This window comes from Scophthalmus maximus, chromosome 19 (genome assembly GCF_022379125.1).
Source record: "Scophthalmus maximus strain ysfricsl-2021 chromosome 19, ASM2237912v1, whole genome shotgun sequence".
NCBI lineage: Eukaryota > Metazoa > Chordata > Actinopteri > Pleuronectiformes > Scophthalmidae > Scophthalmus > Scophthalmus maximus.
In genome coordinates, this window is record NC_061533.1 from 7,259,899 (window position 1) to 7,273,542 (window position 13,644).

Sequence of the window (13,644 nt, forward strand, 5' to 3'; positions counted from 1 at the left end):
TACATTAGTATGAGTTTGATAACATGGAGGTGAAAGTGAGTCACAGCTCAAGATTTTTTTTTATAAGTAACATAACTCAAAATCTATTTGCTAATTCATTTTTAGCTGCGGCATTAAAATCTCAACAGCATGAAAAAAACAATTATATGAAAATAGAGTTCAGCTTTTATCATAATTGAGCTTTTTTTTATTTACAGTTAATCTTATTCACATCCAGAGTACATTTCATCAAGCACATGTGAAGAAATTACAACCTACTGGCTAAGACACATGGAGTTATAAACATTTAAATGGAAATATAAGATGCCAGTGAAATTTGTCATCGTTCACAAACAGGAATCACTTCACGACAAAGCATTGGATTCGATGTAGTCACATAGTTTACAACAGCATATACAAGAAGAATCCTTTTCACTGGTAATATAATACACTATCATCAATAATACACAAGCCATTTTTGAAATGGAGCAGCCCACTTCAAAACACTATCAACAGGCCGTGGTGGCGAATGTATATGAAATGAACCACCTAATGTTCCGGGTGCCACAGTAAACCAAATATTAAAGTTCAATAACACTGATATTGCTACAAGTTGGTTCAGTTTACAACCAAATATAGTCTATAATCCAAACTGCTGCTTTCTCGTCTGTACATCGTTCCAGTGATATCCAGCTCACTGACACACCTCCCTCCGAGCCTGGAGAAGACCAGAGCTGCACGTCTGTGGATGATGATGATCGTCATCGTCATCGTCGTCGTCATCAGTGTATTGAGCTCAGAGTTCGCCGCTGTCCTGCAGGGAGACAGCTCAGTGCGCAGCTCCGTTTATTGTGTCAGCATGCATGCGGCCATCTTACAGGCCACCGCTGAGATAAGGGCTGCGCCACGACCGCTCCCCTCCTCCGACTGGATGAAGGTGATGTCACAGTGAGGCGTGAGGTCCCTGACAATTTTGTGGAACCTGTCACGGAAGCTGAGATATACAGAAACAACGCGTTTAATGTTCCAATTCTGTGGAATCGGTCTCACCTCCTTTTACACTTTCAGCCCCATTATTCGGTCACGCAAGTCTAATGCCCTGTCCTAAATTAGGCTTTTGCTTTAGAAAAGGCAAATCACATAATCACATAAGAACCATCTTTTCTTTGCCTAGTGCTTTTGACTTTTTGAATTCAGAAAGTTAAGATATTTAAATGTCAGAACGATGGATCACTCCTCACCATGGGTGCAGCTTGTAGACAGAGCCGTCCACCCCCACTGTGATCTTCAGGGCTTCCTGGCCGCGTCGCTCCCGCATTATGTTGATCACACATGCGAGCCCTGCGCCGCACATGTGAGCGGAGCGGGTGGAGACGCTCTCACAGACCAGACGCACAATATCACAGTCCAGCTCGGACGGCAGAACACCCAGGGAGGACAGGATGTTGTAGATCTGTTTTCTGTCCCCAGTGTCACTGAAAAAAAGGCAAAAGGCAAAATTCTAATTAGTTAAGGAATCTCTCATTGTTGTATTCTGCATTTACCCTGTCTTCAAGATGGTCCAATATATTCCTAATACATAAATACTGATATATCCCTATTAAAACAGTTACATAAGCTAACGGTATGTCATCAGTATAGAGATAAATGACCCAACAGACTGGACATGTGTTTTTTTTTCTGTCTGCATTCATGCAAATGAAATGATTGTCTCTAATAACATCATATCTTATCCTTTGTCTGATTCCTTTAATAGGTAACATTCATTTTTATGTCTAAGACTGGTGGGACACTGCAGCCAGGTTAGAATTCACTGATGCTCACCTCTCAACCTGTGAGACGTAACGCGCCTCAAAGCTGCCACGTGTCTTCAGCAGCTCCGAGGCTTCGCCATCAAACAGCAGGTCTTCGTTCACCAGCTTCATCAGGACGAGCCGGACCAGCTCGCCCATGTACTTCCCGCTGATCACCTTCTCATACCTACAGGGGGCAAGGAGGCAAGAGACGGGTCAATTTAAAAACAGAGAGGCGCTGACAGGAAGGGTGAGAATGAGCCAAGAGAGGATGTTGAATTGGTGGAACAAAGGGGAAGGATGCAAGAGTCGTGGGCCACACGAGCAAACAACTTTTCTTCCTCAAACAGATATCTCTCTCTCTCTCTCTCTACACACGGGCAGCACATGCGGACGGCAACGTCAGTGCCGAGGCTGGGCTACGCAGTTGTCTGTGCGAAGGGGCTGCCTGTGCAAAAGGCAAACAGTCATTAGGCCGACAGGCGCTATGACAAGCACCGGAGAGAGATCATTAATCTGACACCCCCACCCGCTGACTGGCCACTGACGTATGAGGGCTCTGGCCATTTACAAACATCCTCACGAAAAACAGCTGGTAACTTAGCAGCTACAGAGAGAGCTCAGATGGGAGTCTGGTGAGTATTTGCCACAGAAGCATGATTCATTTTGAAAGACGGTAAGTGAGTGAGTGAGGGAGGAGCGGAGTTTGGCACATTTACAATTACAGTCCGACCCTTCACAGTCCACGCCAAACCACTTTGAGCTGGAACGGCCGCCGACTAACACTTGTCATGTGTGCATGGGCGTACAGCGAATTAAGCTGCAGGGTGTACAAACTTCAGTGAAATGCATATTGTGAATTCGAATGCGCGGTCGAACCGAATGCACCCGTCTTACTCACAGCTGTTGTCCAGGATTAATCGAGGTCTCGTCCACCACCCTGTCGTACTCCAGTCTGAACTCCTCCAGCTCCCCGTTGCCTCCGAATGCCCCCCACTCTGTGTTCACACACATCCGGCCCTCCTCCCCTTCCACCAACTCCACAGTCCTCATCTCCTCCATATAACAAGCGTTACAACCAGTACCTGAGGGGACAAAAAGCAGCGATACGGACCTTAGACCTGCAGTGTCGAGGTGAGTACATGTCGATACATGTCAGCATGTTTATGAATGTTATTAGTTTATATGACCATCGGTGGTATGGTGTATCCAATTCTTACCAACAATCATCCCGACTTCACAGCTGCGATCCTCGTAATAGCAGGAAATCATGGTGGCGACTGTGTCGTTCACCATGGCAACCACGTCCATCTCAAAGTCCTGAACGATATCGACATCAACAATGCAATTGCAGTCACTTACACATATACAGGTGTTTGATATCTGTCGTGAGATTGTTGTTATAATTATAAAAGATAGACCGTGATGTAATGTAACTCACTCCTCGTCTCTTGATAGCATCTCTGAGTAAACCCACAACGTTGTTACCTTCTGCCCCAGAGGCCTTGAAGCCTTTGGTCCAGTTGAGCAGGATTCCCTGAGGGAAGGAAGAGACAAACCTCAAGTGTATAAACTAACAAACATAACTTTTGTGGATCTGGCAAATACAGTGAATCAAAGACATTCTGTCATTGTAACATCTCTACATTGTTTAAGAGAATAACATCCTACCTTGTCAATGTCCTCGTGTCGAACTGGGAAAGAGAAGGTGAAACCCAGAGGAAGCTTCATGTGCTTGATGTGATGTTTGTCCAAAAAGTCTGACATACACTCTGCGATGTAGTCAAACAGCTGATGAGCGAGAAGAGAGGAGATATGAGATGTGGGGGGGGAAATTGCACAGTAAATTTCGCAAACTCTATGTCCGCTGGAGTTTACAAAAGACCAGAAGCTTTAGAGTTTTTTCGGCACAACTTAAGTTTTGAACAGTAGTCACACAGATATACTGACCATTTCAGCAGTCCCCGTCATGGCATCCTCAGGAATGGAGTACATCTGGTTCTTGGTCTCCACCTTCCAGCTCCTCTCCTCGTCGGCGCCCACTTTGACCAGCATGACACGGAAGTTGGTCCCTCCCAGGTCCAGAGCCAGGAAATCACCTACCTCTGTCAACACACACACTACACCTGAATGCACGCACTGGCTTTACCTGCCCCCTAGTGATACGTTTTAGAGAGAAAAGAAGAAAAAAAACAAAACGTGTCCATGTTAAGACTTAAGAATGAGTATATCTACCTGAGCCCTCAGGGGTGGAGCACACGTAGGTCGGAAGCATTTTGACGCTGGCCTCCTCGTGCGTCTCTAAACGCAGTCCTCTGTCCATCTCACACTGCATCCTCTGCATGATTTCTTTCAGCTCTTCTTTTTTCAGTCTGAACTCTGACAAGATCTGCTCTACCTGCGACGGCAGGGCAGAGGAGCAGGTCAAAGGGCAGCACAGACACCACCTTTCTTTCTTTACTTTTACATTGTATGCACTGGAGAAGAGGTTGGCGAACTACTGTATGTCGTGAAACCGAGCTTTCACTTATTTTCAGTAACTGCAGTAATAGCAAAAAAAAGGAATCAGCACAAATACAAATTAAATGCTAAAATAGAAAACAATGTGCAGCCATATTTTCAACAAAGAACAGAGCAAACTAGCACGTGAATATCCGATACAATCAAACTCCTCACCCAGTTTCTCCTCAAACAACACAGTCTCATGGGAGGAAAAACAGAAATCCATGGCAATACCACGGGTACGAGTCACCCAAGTCTACAAAGTCGTATTCCACGGCTGGAGGCGGACGAGTGAGTCTTACCATGAGGATTTCATCAAGCACAGAGCTGAAGCTACAAGGCATCGTCGCCTTCTGGTCGAGAGGAGAGCTGGCACACGGCATGTTCACGGGTTTCACTAAATGAGCTTCTCCGTGCGTTTCTAGGTGTGTGGTGAGTGTGTGTCCACCCTGCGTGTGTGCAGAGTCAGTGAAGTGTGAGTGCCCCTGAATGAGAACCTCAGCTGTTTTTATGCTCAGGTGAAGTGGGCTGGACGCATCAGATGTAAATGCCAACCCCTTCCCGACCTCACCCCATCTGGACACATAGGTTCAACCACACACACATGCACGCGCACACACGCACACACACGCACACACACACACACGCTGACGTGCAGCCTCTGTACAAAGTATAAAAACTAATTAGTTGACAGTTCAGGCTGGGGTTTGTTTTTTTTACAGTAAACATGAATTTCTGTTCATGAAATATATTCACATATTTAATCTAAAACTGGTTTGCACAACAGCTCTATCATGACTGAAAATGCAAAATGAATATATTCTTTTATCGAAAAAAAGATCTCAAATGAACCATGACAACGTTATTAACTGAAATATATTCCAATACGTTCAACATTTGCCCGTGTTAATCACAATAAACTGCACCCCTGAACTATTGTTTTTATAAATTATGACATTTGAAGTTGTTTCACAAATGCCGATAAATAAATCTATCAGGAAATATATTCTGACATTATAATATACGTCCTGGAAATGTTGGCTTTTGATGTAAGTTTGTAATTCAGTTTATCTGCTGTTATATTTGCCTTGAAATAATATTATATATTACTATTAATGAACTATATCATATGGCCTTTTAACCTAGCAAAAAAAGACTTTGGCTTGGTGGTGAATTACTCTTTGCCTGTGACTTTGAATCCAACAGACAGAGATTTTACAACCCACCAACGAGACAAAAGTGGTAATTGAAATAAATACATTTGAATATGAACCTTGTGATGCAAAGTCATCATTTTCATTTAGAAGAGCAACACGCAATGCCACAGGGTTGCTCAATGATAGTACTTCAGAGACCTCGGGGAGATATGCATATATTTGTCAAATAAATATGTCTAAAATTAGCATCAGTGAGGGATGAATGACCTCTAAAACCAACAATAGTACGCTGCAGTCTCTGGCTTATCAGCGCCAGCAGTTTACCTGACCGGGTCAGAGCTAAGAAAAGCTCTGACCTCTGGCTGTGAGGTAACTGTGCCCGTCTCCCCCAGTGCCCTGACTGTAGAAGTGAACCTAAACGGTGACGCCGACCCAAAGTCACATTTATCCAATAAAGTCCCATTGAACACAGCCTCTGAGGAGATGACCTTAAACCTCTCTTGCTCTAGCTTTGGGGGGAAATAAAATGATTCTATGATTTTCAACAACAATCAGGGTGTTTCGTTTAATATTTATATTTGTACTCAGTACAACTTTTTTCTAACAAAAACATAATTTGCTTTGTGTTGATTCACCACTTCCAAAAATATCCTGCTTTTTTAAATTGTACACACATAAATGTCGCCTCACCTATTGTATTTGACATATTTTAAAGACTTTTGGATCTGTGGTAGATATGAAATAACGCTGTGTGACTTTGAACAAAGCCTGTTCGTGCAGTATGATCTTGTTGGTAGATGTTGGCGAGATAAGCTCAAATGGAGAGAGTAATTAATGGTAAATTTGCACAGAAAGTTTCATAGATGTATGACAAGTATGTTGGGCAAGAAGAGATGTGCAGCTAATCCAACCTTAAATTTTAAGGGGTTGCTTTGACTTTGACCGGTGTATTTTTCATGTTGACTGGGTCTGACAACAGATGAGCAGAGCACTGGCAAAAACCGAATTACAATATTGTACCAAGAAATGTTGAATGACGAAATTTCCAAAATCCCAAGCAGGGTGCAAAAACACACACACGCACACACACACACACACACACACAACACACACACACACACACACACACACACACACACAACACACACACACACACACACACACACACACACACACACACACACAGGGGGGCAAGAGTTGAATGTGTGCCAAGTACTTGTCAATAGCTGATTATCTGGTTAATTTAACCTGTTGGGTTGTTTGCACAGAGATCCGCTTGATGGTTTTCCATTCAGCCAGCTGTCTCTCTTATACCGTAAGTGACTACGCCAACGCGTTACTCGATTACCGCAAAGGGACACGTAAATATCTGTAGACTTATGGTATATTACCTCATACTGCACGTCCAGGAAGTTATGTCACGGCCTGTTCACTGCCGCACGTGACTTGATTCATTAGGGTTGGCGCAATGAAGTGGAAGGCTTTTCAACTAAGACCTGTCACATGAGACCTCCTGGAACATGCCGATTAAGTCAATGACAAAATAGTTAAGCACAGCTTTTACTCGGTGAAAGTGTGTTTAACCAACTTATTAACTTGCTTCCATTTACAGTGTCAGCACGTCTTTTAAAGTGCATGCCCTTGAACTATGACTTAAAACCATTTCTGCAGCCATGGGCCCACTTACATTGATTACAGTTTTGACTTAGTTGTTAAAGTAGTTAATTGTAATTATCTTACTTAACTTAGCTACAACCCACAAAGATTTGTTCACTTATTTTGCACTTATTTGATAGGTACATTTAAATTATTGGTCACTATTTAGATAGATAGATAGATAGATAGATAGATAGATAGATAGATAGATAGATAGATAGATAGATAGATAGATAGATGGATAGATGGATGGATGGATGGATAGATAGATAGATATAACTTTCATCTACTAAACTAAATCCAACCTTTTGTTGTCTTTACCTTATCCATCGTATCACGACGAGGATTAAATCCCGAGTGTCCTGTCGACCATCGGTGCTTTGCAGAGGAGGTTCACCTGTTCTTCCCAGGATTTGAGGAAATTCCCAAGTTGTCTGCTGCTATGTTGTCAGAAACAAAGTCTCAAACCCACAGGGCCGCCTATCTGCAGAATGTTCAAGGTCTGGGTGGTATAAGGTGAGATGACCTGTTTATGATGACCTTCTATGGGTGACGTTTTATCAGAAATGTTGCCTTTTAAATTAAAGACAAGAAATGAAGAAGAAAAAACAACAGCTAGGGATTCATCTTCACGGCTGCAGATCTACACAAAAGGAGGTTTGTCTTCATCATTGCAGTTAACTGGTCCGGTGTATGTCCGCGTCGGCGCAATCAATGTGCCAATCAGCTCCAACGGCGCAGTTAGACGAGAAAGTACATTGAATTTTCCATCCAAATCTTCGTTCCAGTAATTAAACAATACATTCTTTGGGGCATAAAAAAAAAATATTAAGTCAATCCTACAATTCGTGGCAGAACTCAACGCGACCAAAACTATTCCAGGAAAGAAGAAAACATTTCTTGCCCCGGTGTCGCAGGGGGACAGATGCGTCTGGGGCTTGGCCGTTTCCATGCCCAAACGGTTTCAGTGTGTTACCTTGGAAATGAATTACAGACAACACTTCTACCATGGAAAACACTTAACCACTGAGGTAAGTGGCCGGGGGGACATTGTTAAATGGAGCACGATTACCAAAGAAAACATCAGTGGAGGGTGGCTTGTTTTTTTGGAGACGAAACAGTTGATGGACTCACGAGGGCATCAAACCGTTTTACACTGTACAACTGTACAATTCCAAATAAAATAATAATAATAATAATTATGATAATAAAGGTTGTTTATGAGCTATGTCTCTTTGCTCCCACGTCTAAAGGTTTCAAAATTAGGAAATAAAAGATTGCCTATTATTGGGAATCCATATTAATAAACTATTCTTATCATTGCCATTTTGCCATTATTATTTTATACATGTCAACTTCTTCGATCATCATTTGAATTCAAGGCTTTTATTGCACGGTGGAAAATTATCCCTTGAAACAGGACTAAGCCATTATAGTTAAAATGTAATTCAGTCAAAGCTGCATCCTTATATTAGGTCCTGATTTTAGGGATAATGTATATATGAGAGACGCAGGTTATATTTATTTATTGCAATTTTTAGGCAATAGCATCCGTTTCAAGTTTAATATTAATTGGAAGTTAAAGATACCCTGCTAATTGGACTAGCTTTGAATATTTTTACTCCGTGTAAAATACGTGGCTTCACTACAATAACACTTTATTTTTACTCATTCAACGGGAACTATGAAAACAGCAGCGTTTTTTGTGGTTTGTTTCGACCCGGGGCAGATATCCCGTCGGACCGTTTGAGGATCGTGACGTGGTGATTGGTCACTAACATCAAACTGTGTAATCTCGAAAATTATCAAATTAGCGCAAATCTGCATCGCGATCGGTGTCGCCGGGCGGCCTCTCGACACACTCGAAAGTTTATATTGTTTATGCGGAACAAAAAGTTTGTTCCTTTCCTCTGACGGGACTCGGAACTGTTTGCTACCGACTTGTCTGGTAAGTTAGCCGAGGCCTTAACGAAGAAGACCCGGGTAACATCTGTAGCTAGCACACTACGCTTTGTCGTGATCCAGGAAATGTATGAACGCTTTAACCCACATTTATATCATTATCAGTCTGTGGTTAGTTAGTGCCGGTCACTGTCAGTTAACTAATCGAGCCTCGTCTGGGGATAAAGACTCTTTTAGCCGAGCATGGCTAACAATAGCCGGCTAGCTTGTTAGCTCCTGACGGGGCGGCTACTTTCACTTGTCAGGTTGAATCTCGCTCGAGTTCCTTTAGTCGTGTCTTTAGCGGGACAAGGGACGACGTGACTCTGCTTGTGTCGGATCATCAGGACTGTGAGCGGGTGACTGACAGGCAGCATGAAGCTCTACAGCCTCAGCATCCTCTACAAAGGAGCGACCAAGTCCAACCTCCTCAAAGCGGCCACCGACCTGTCCTCCTTCAGCTTCTTCCAGCGCTCCAGGTTCGTCTGATGCCGAACCAACACAGTGATGCTGTCGTCGTCGTCGCCATCTTTGCTTTGTTTTTGTCTTTTCACGCCTGTGCCTTTTTGATTTGATTCGTGGCGTATGATTTTTGACTACGTATTGACGCTGTTTTTGTTGTTGTTTTTGTTTTGTGTAGTATCCAGGAGTTCATGACCTTCACCAGTGCCTTGATTGTTGAGCGAACGTCACAAGGAAGTCGTGCCTCGGTCAAAGAACAAGGTAAAACTATTAGCAGGTTCAGTCTAGAGCTGCAACAGTTAATCCGTTAATAATGGATTACTAAATTAATCGCCAACTATTTTGATAATTGATTAATCGGTTCAAGTAGTTTAATGGGGGGGAAAAGTCAATGTTCTACGATTTCAACTTCTTAAATGTGAATATTTTCTGGTTTCCTCACCCCTCTGTGACAGTAAACTAAAAACCTTGTGTGTGAGGACAAACAAAACATCATCTTGTGGTTTGGGAAACACGATCAACATTGTTCACCATTTTATGGACCAAAGAACTAATCGATTAATCAAGAAAATAATCAACAGATTAATCGATTGTGAAATTAAGCGTTAGTTGCAGCCCTAGTTCAGTCCAGTTTAAAAGTTAGATAATATAATTCTGGCCAATTTTGATTTTATCCAGGAAATGGCCTTTTTGTCGCACTGTTGTTTTTGACGGCGGCGTACGTGGTTTTTCTCTGTCTTTCAGAGTACCTGTGTCATGTGTATGTGAGAAATGACAGCCTGGGTGCCGTCGTCATTGCAGATACTGAGTACCCACAGAGAGTCGCTTTCACATTGCTGGACAAGGTGGGTACAGGATTATGCAATAAAGATGCCTAATATTTTTCACTTGGATGTCAACTTAAATACTGAGATTGCCGTCTATTTTCTTTTTTCAGGTACTAGACGAGTTCTCCAGGCAAGTGGACAGTATAGACTGGCCCTCTGGTAATCCTGAAACCATAAATTACAAAACCCTAGATATTCACCTTTCGAAATACCAGGTCAGTATGTAGGTGAACTGTTTATCAGAACCGGGATAGCCTATGGCTAGACTGTCATGATCACTTTCATTGCCATATCAGATTCACTTGCTTTCATAATTGCCAGATTTTCTGAATTTCTCATGTCATTTAATACTGGTTACGAAATGGTACTGAGATGGGCCCTGATGTCAATGTTTAAAGTGTTGAAGGCATGAAGAAGAAGGCATGAAGATGAAATTCGTGAATTTGTCTGTGGCCATACATAAAAGCTTGAAATATCAATGTACCTGATTGCTGATTGTTTGTGTTTTGTTCTCAGAATCCCCGGGAAGCAGACGCAATGACCAAAGTGCAGGCAGAGCTGGATGAGACAAAGATCATATTGGTAAATTACCTTCCAATAGTTTAAGAAGATATCTTTTTTTAAGTAAGTTTTCCATTATAGCAGAACACACATAGGATATGGAAAGCCCACACTTATAAGTTAAACTGAAAGTGGCAAGAAGCAGTTTCTTCTCAGCACGAAGATCTTGGCCCCCACAGAATAGTGTCTGTTACCAGAGCATTTGTTTTATTGACCATTTTGTGTCTCTACATGCCTGAAACATTGTGTAACATTTGCCAAGAACTTTGTCAAGTCATGATCTTAACACTGCCTGGTACTTGAAAGACATATATTTTGTTTAATGCAGCACAACACCATGGAAAGTTTGTTGGAGAGAGGAGAGAAGCTGGATGACCTCGTGGCGAAGTCAGAACACCTGGGAAACCAGTCCAAAGCCTTCTACAAGACTGTGAGTACCGATGACCCATCTGATCAAGTCTGTCGGCCAGTCACCATTCAGATGCCTGACTTTGTACATTTGTGTCCGTGTGTAACCCCGCAGGCACGGAAACAGAACTCATGCTGTGAAATCATGTGATGCCGCTGCCTCGTCCTCGTGGACACAACTCGTCTCTGCCTTTCTGCTTTTTCCTACATCTCCCATCATGCACTGGTCACCCGCTCTCGACAACAAAGGACAGAACTGACACCGTCTGGTCTGGAGTGGGGCGCCAGGATGAGAGCGAAGAAGGGTGGAAGGTGGTGGCCGGTGTTAAGTGTGACCTATCTGGGCTTGTGACTGATGGGGGGGCTGAAGGAGTGATGGGGTCTGGTCAGGGGAAGAAGTAAACGTTTGAATTATTTTAAACCTCTCAAATTGGTTTTCATCTTTACGGTGTTTCAATACCAGCTGAGGACATAATAGTGTGACGTTGTGCATTTGGTGATGTTTTACCTTTAAACCCATTTAATGTTGTTCAGATTGAATCGAATCTTAAAAAGTTTGATCTCAAATCTTAAAATTTCTGAAAAAGTATTACCCACAGTTGTGCTTCTGCTTCAAGGCAACTCTGACAATCCCACAGTCTTAACATGTGAATTCATTCAGTGTGTCACTGTTTAGATTTGATTCTCCAAAACAGTTTTTCTTACAGGCGTCACCATCCTGCCCACTAGGGGGGCTCGTTTATTTACTTACTTGTTCCAATGAGCCTCATTGTTGAGGTCAATCTAAAAACTCTAATGTGCAGCCAAGATGGCTAGTTGCTCCTTCGACCTGTGATATCCAAATCACCGACAGAATTTTACATTGATTTTTAAAATATCTTTTGCTATACTGGATTACGTTTCATGATTCTTTTTTTTCTTTGCTTTTCGCTCATCTCATAGTGTTAAATGAAAAATCTTAAAACATTCCCACTTTGGGTGATTGAGTTAGTGTGTGACAATGCATCTTAAAGTTGACGAGAAGTTGAGAGGTTAGATGTGAAATGTAGAAAGATGCTGCAGCCTTATTGCAGTGTGGCTAATATGTAATCCTCCTGTCCCGTGTCAAGAATTACATCATCTAATAAGCAGAGCAGGACTTTTAAGCTCTTCCCTCTCCCTCGGCACACCGTAGCCCCGCTCTTGACTGTGGTAGCCAAAACACAACACTGATGCGTTTTTTTTTGACAGTTCAGAAGCCCACGCAAAGCGCTGCAGTCCAGGGCTCGTCTGTTCCTCTCAAACCTATGATCATTCGTATTTTACCATCTTTTTTTGTGAATGGGGTGATTCATGGGAACCTCAGGTGCACTTTCAGGTCCTCTCATTGTGTGCTATCATTATAAAAACGAGTGGTTTCATATCCCGCTCTCGTTTCAATACACTCCCTGGCTGACGTTTGTTCCATGTGAGCACTGCTTGCTTTGTGTTTGGGTCTGACTCATTAGAGATTTTTTTTTTCTTCCTTCATGAACTGCCGATCAGTTTGAAAAATGAAGACATGCCTTCGGTCGTGTGTTTTAAGATGTTTCACTGCTCTTCTTATTTCTGCTGTATGTTCGTATGATTTACATCTCCTGGCTGCGTCGTCGATTTTTGAGTGCCTGTGTGTTTGTTGGAAGTGCGAGAGAGGTCAGAATTTGGCTCTTTCTGCTTTTACAGTGTAAATGTTTGTGCAATATCTCTGCAGACTGTTGGTGTCGCTCTTTAAAGCAGAGAGAATAAATGGAAATATTTCCCATAAAGGACGGTAACTTGACCTTCTGTATTTCTGACTAACAACACGGCTTGTCCGGAGTTGTTTCTGAGATATTTTGTTCAATTTTTTTCTTTTTGAAAATGAATGTGCTGAATTTGAAAGTATTTCTAAATGTAGTTCTATCCAGGTTACTTATAGGGGCTGTCTTATTGACCATGGTGTTAAATGGTTCTGCATTAAACGTCTTCATCCAGGTTTGGTTTACAAATTTAACATTTAGAAAGTCTCCAGCTAATAGTTATTTTCTCTTTGTATTTACAGTTAGTGTTTGGACTGCTGCTTTGTTCAAACACAGAACACGTGATCTTACTTAGATAAACAGAAAAATAACTTCTGCCGTGCCACATCTTTGTTTCAGGCATGCTAGTGGACATTATCTTTTAAGTGGCAGTGGTGTGTTGCAGGACATCCTTGTAAAAACAATATAAATGTAAACCTGTTTTTGTCCCATTTAACAAAAAAAATAAGTTAATCTTCCATCTGCACACTGAGGGCAGGGTGGTCTCCTCTCCCTGCCCTTCAGCAAGAATGTTAGCTGATAAAAAAAAAAACTCGGACCA

At 42.3% G+C, this 13,644-nt stretch overlaps 2 protein-coding genes across 5 annotated transcripts; one reads left to right on the forward strand and one right to left on the reverse strand.

The window, feature by feature from the left end:
* Window positions 1–153: 153 nt before the first annotated feature.
* Window positions 154–7,979, reverse strand: gck (glucokinase (hexokinase 4)). Of its 3 annotated transcripts, none has more exons than XM_035639199.2 (10): window positions 7,409–7,979; window positions 4,008–4,170; window positions 3,723–3,892; window positions 3,444–3,563; window positions 3,214–3,309; window positions 2,993–3,092; window positions 2,674–2,857; window positions 1,804–1,959; window positions 1,221–1,454; window positions 154–973 (listed from the first exon to the last, which is right to left on the reverse strand). In XM_035639199.2, the coding sequence occupies exons 1-10, from the start codon at window positions 7,415–7,417 to the stop codon at window positions 826–828; spliced, it is 1,380 nt and encodes a 459-aa protein (XP_035495092.1). In that variant the 5' UTR covers window positions 7,418–7,979; the 3' UTR covers window positions 154–825. The 3 variants fall into 3 exon arrangements, with proteins under 3 accessions (XP_035495092.1, XP_035495093.1, XP_035495094.1); XM_035639200.2 differs by lacking the exon at window positions 7,409–7,979 and adding an exon at window positions 4,577–4,789; XM_035639201.2 differs by lacking the exon at window positions 7,409–7,979 and adding an exon at window positions 4,577–4,783 and having other exon boundaries at window positions 3,723–3,877.
* An 824-nt stretch (window positions 7,980–8,803) lies between these two features.
* ykt6 (YKT6 v-SNARE homolog (S. cerevisiae)) lies at window positions 8,804–13,079 on the forward strand. Of its 2 annotated transcripts, none has more exons than XM_035639211.2 (8): window positions 8,804–9,035; window positions 9,295–9,507; window positions 9,669–9,751; window positions 10,235–10,335; window positions 10,428–10,532; window positions 10,834–10,899; window positions 11,207–11,308; window positions 11,402–13,079. In XM_035639211.2, exons 2-8 carry the CDS (start codon window positions 9,404–9,406, stop codon window positions 11,435–11,437), a joined length of 597 nt encoding a protein of 198 aa, XP_035495104.1. In that variant the 5' UTR covers window positions 8,804–9,035; window positions 9,295–9,403; the 3' UTR covers window positions 11,438–13,079. The 2 variants fall into 2 exon arrangements, with proteins under 2 accessions (XP_035495104.1, XP_035495103.1); XM_035639210.2 differs by having other exon boundaries at window positions 8,805–9,035; window positions 9,376–9,507.
* The last annotated feature ends 565 nt before the right edge of the window (window positions 13,080–13,644 follow it).

Bases quoted from the DNA above. Each gene is read 5' to 3' on its own strand.
- gck (XM_035639200.2), bottom strand. From the start codon at position 4,657: ATGCCGTGTGCCAGCTCTCCTCTCGACCAGAAGGCGACGATGCCTTGT. The intron at 3,564-3,722 runs GTCAGTATATCT...CTCGCTCATCAG, and splicing joins TGACGGGGACTGCTGAAATG to CTGTTTGACTACATCGCAGA. The intron at 1,960-2,673 runs GTGAGTAAGACG...TGCCCCCTGTAG, and splicing joins ATTAATCCTGGACAACAGCT to GTATGAGAAGGTGATCAGCG.
- ykt6 (XM_035639211.2), top strand. From the start codon at position 9,404: ATGAAGCTCTACAGCCTCAGCATCCTCTACAAAGGAGCGACCAAGTCC. The intron at 9,508-9,668 runs GTTCGTCTGATG...TGTTTTGTGTAG, and splicing joins AGCTTCTTCCAGCGCTCCAG to TATCCAGGAGTTCATGACCT. The intron at 10,533-10,833 runs GTCAGTATGTAG...TTTTGTTCTCAG, and splicing joins TTCACCTTTCGAAATACCAG to AATCCCCGGGAAGCAGACGC.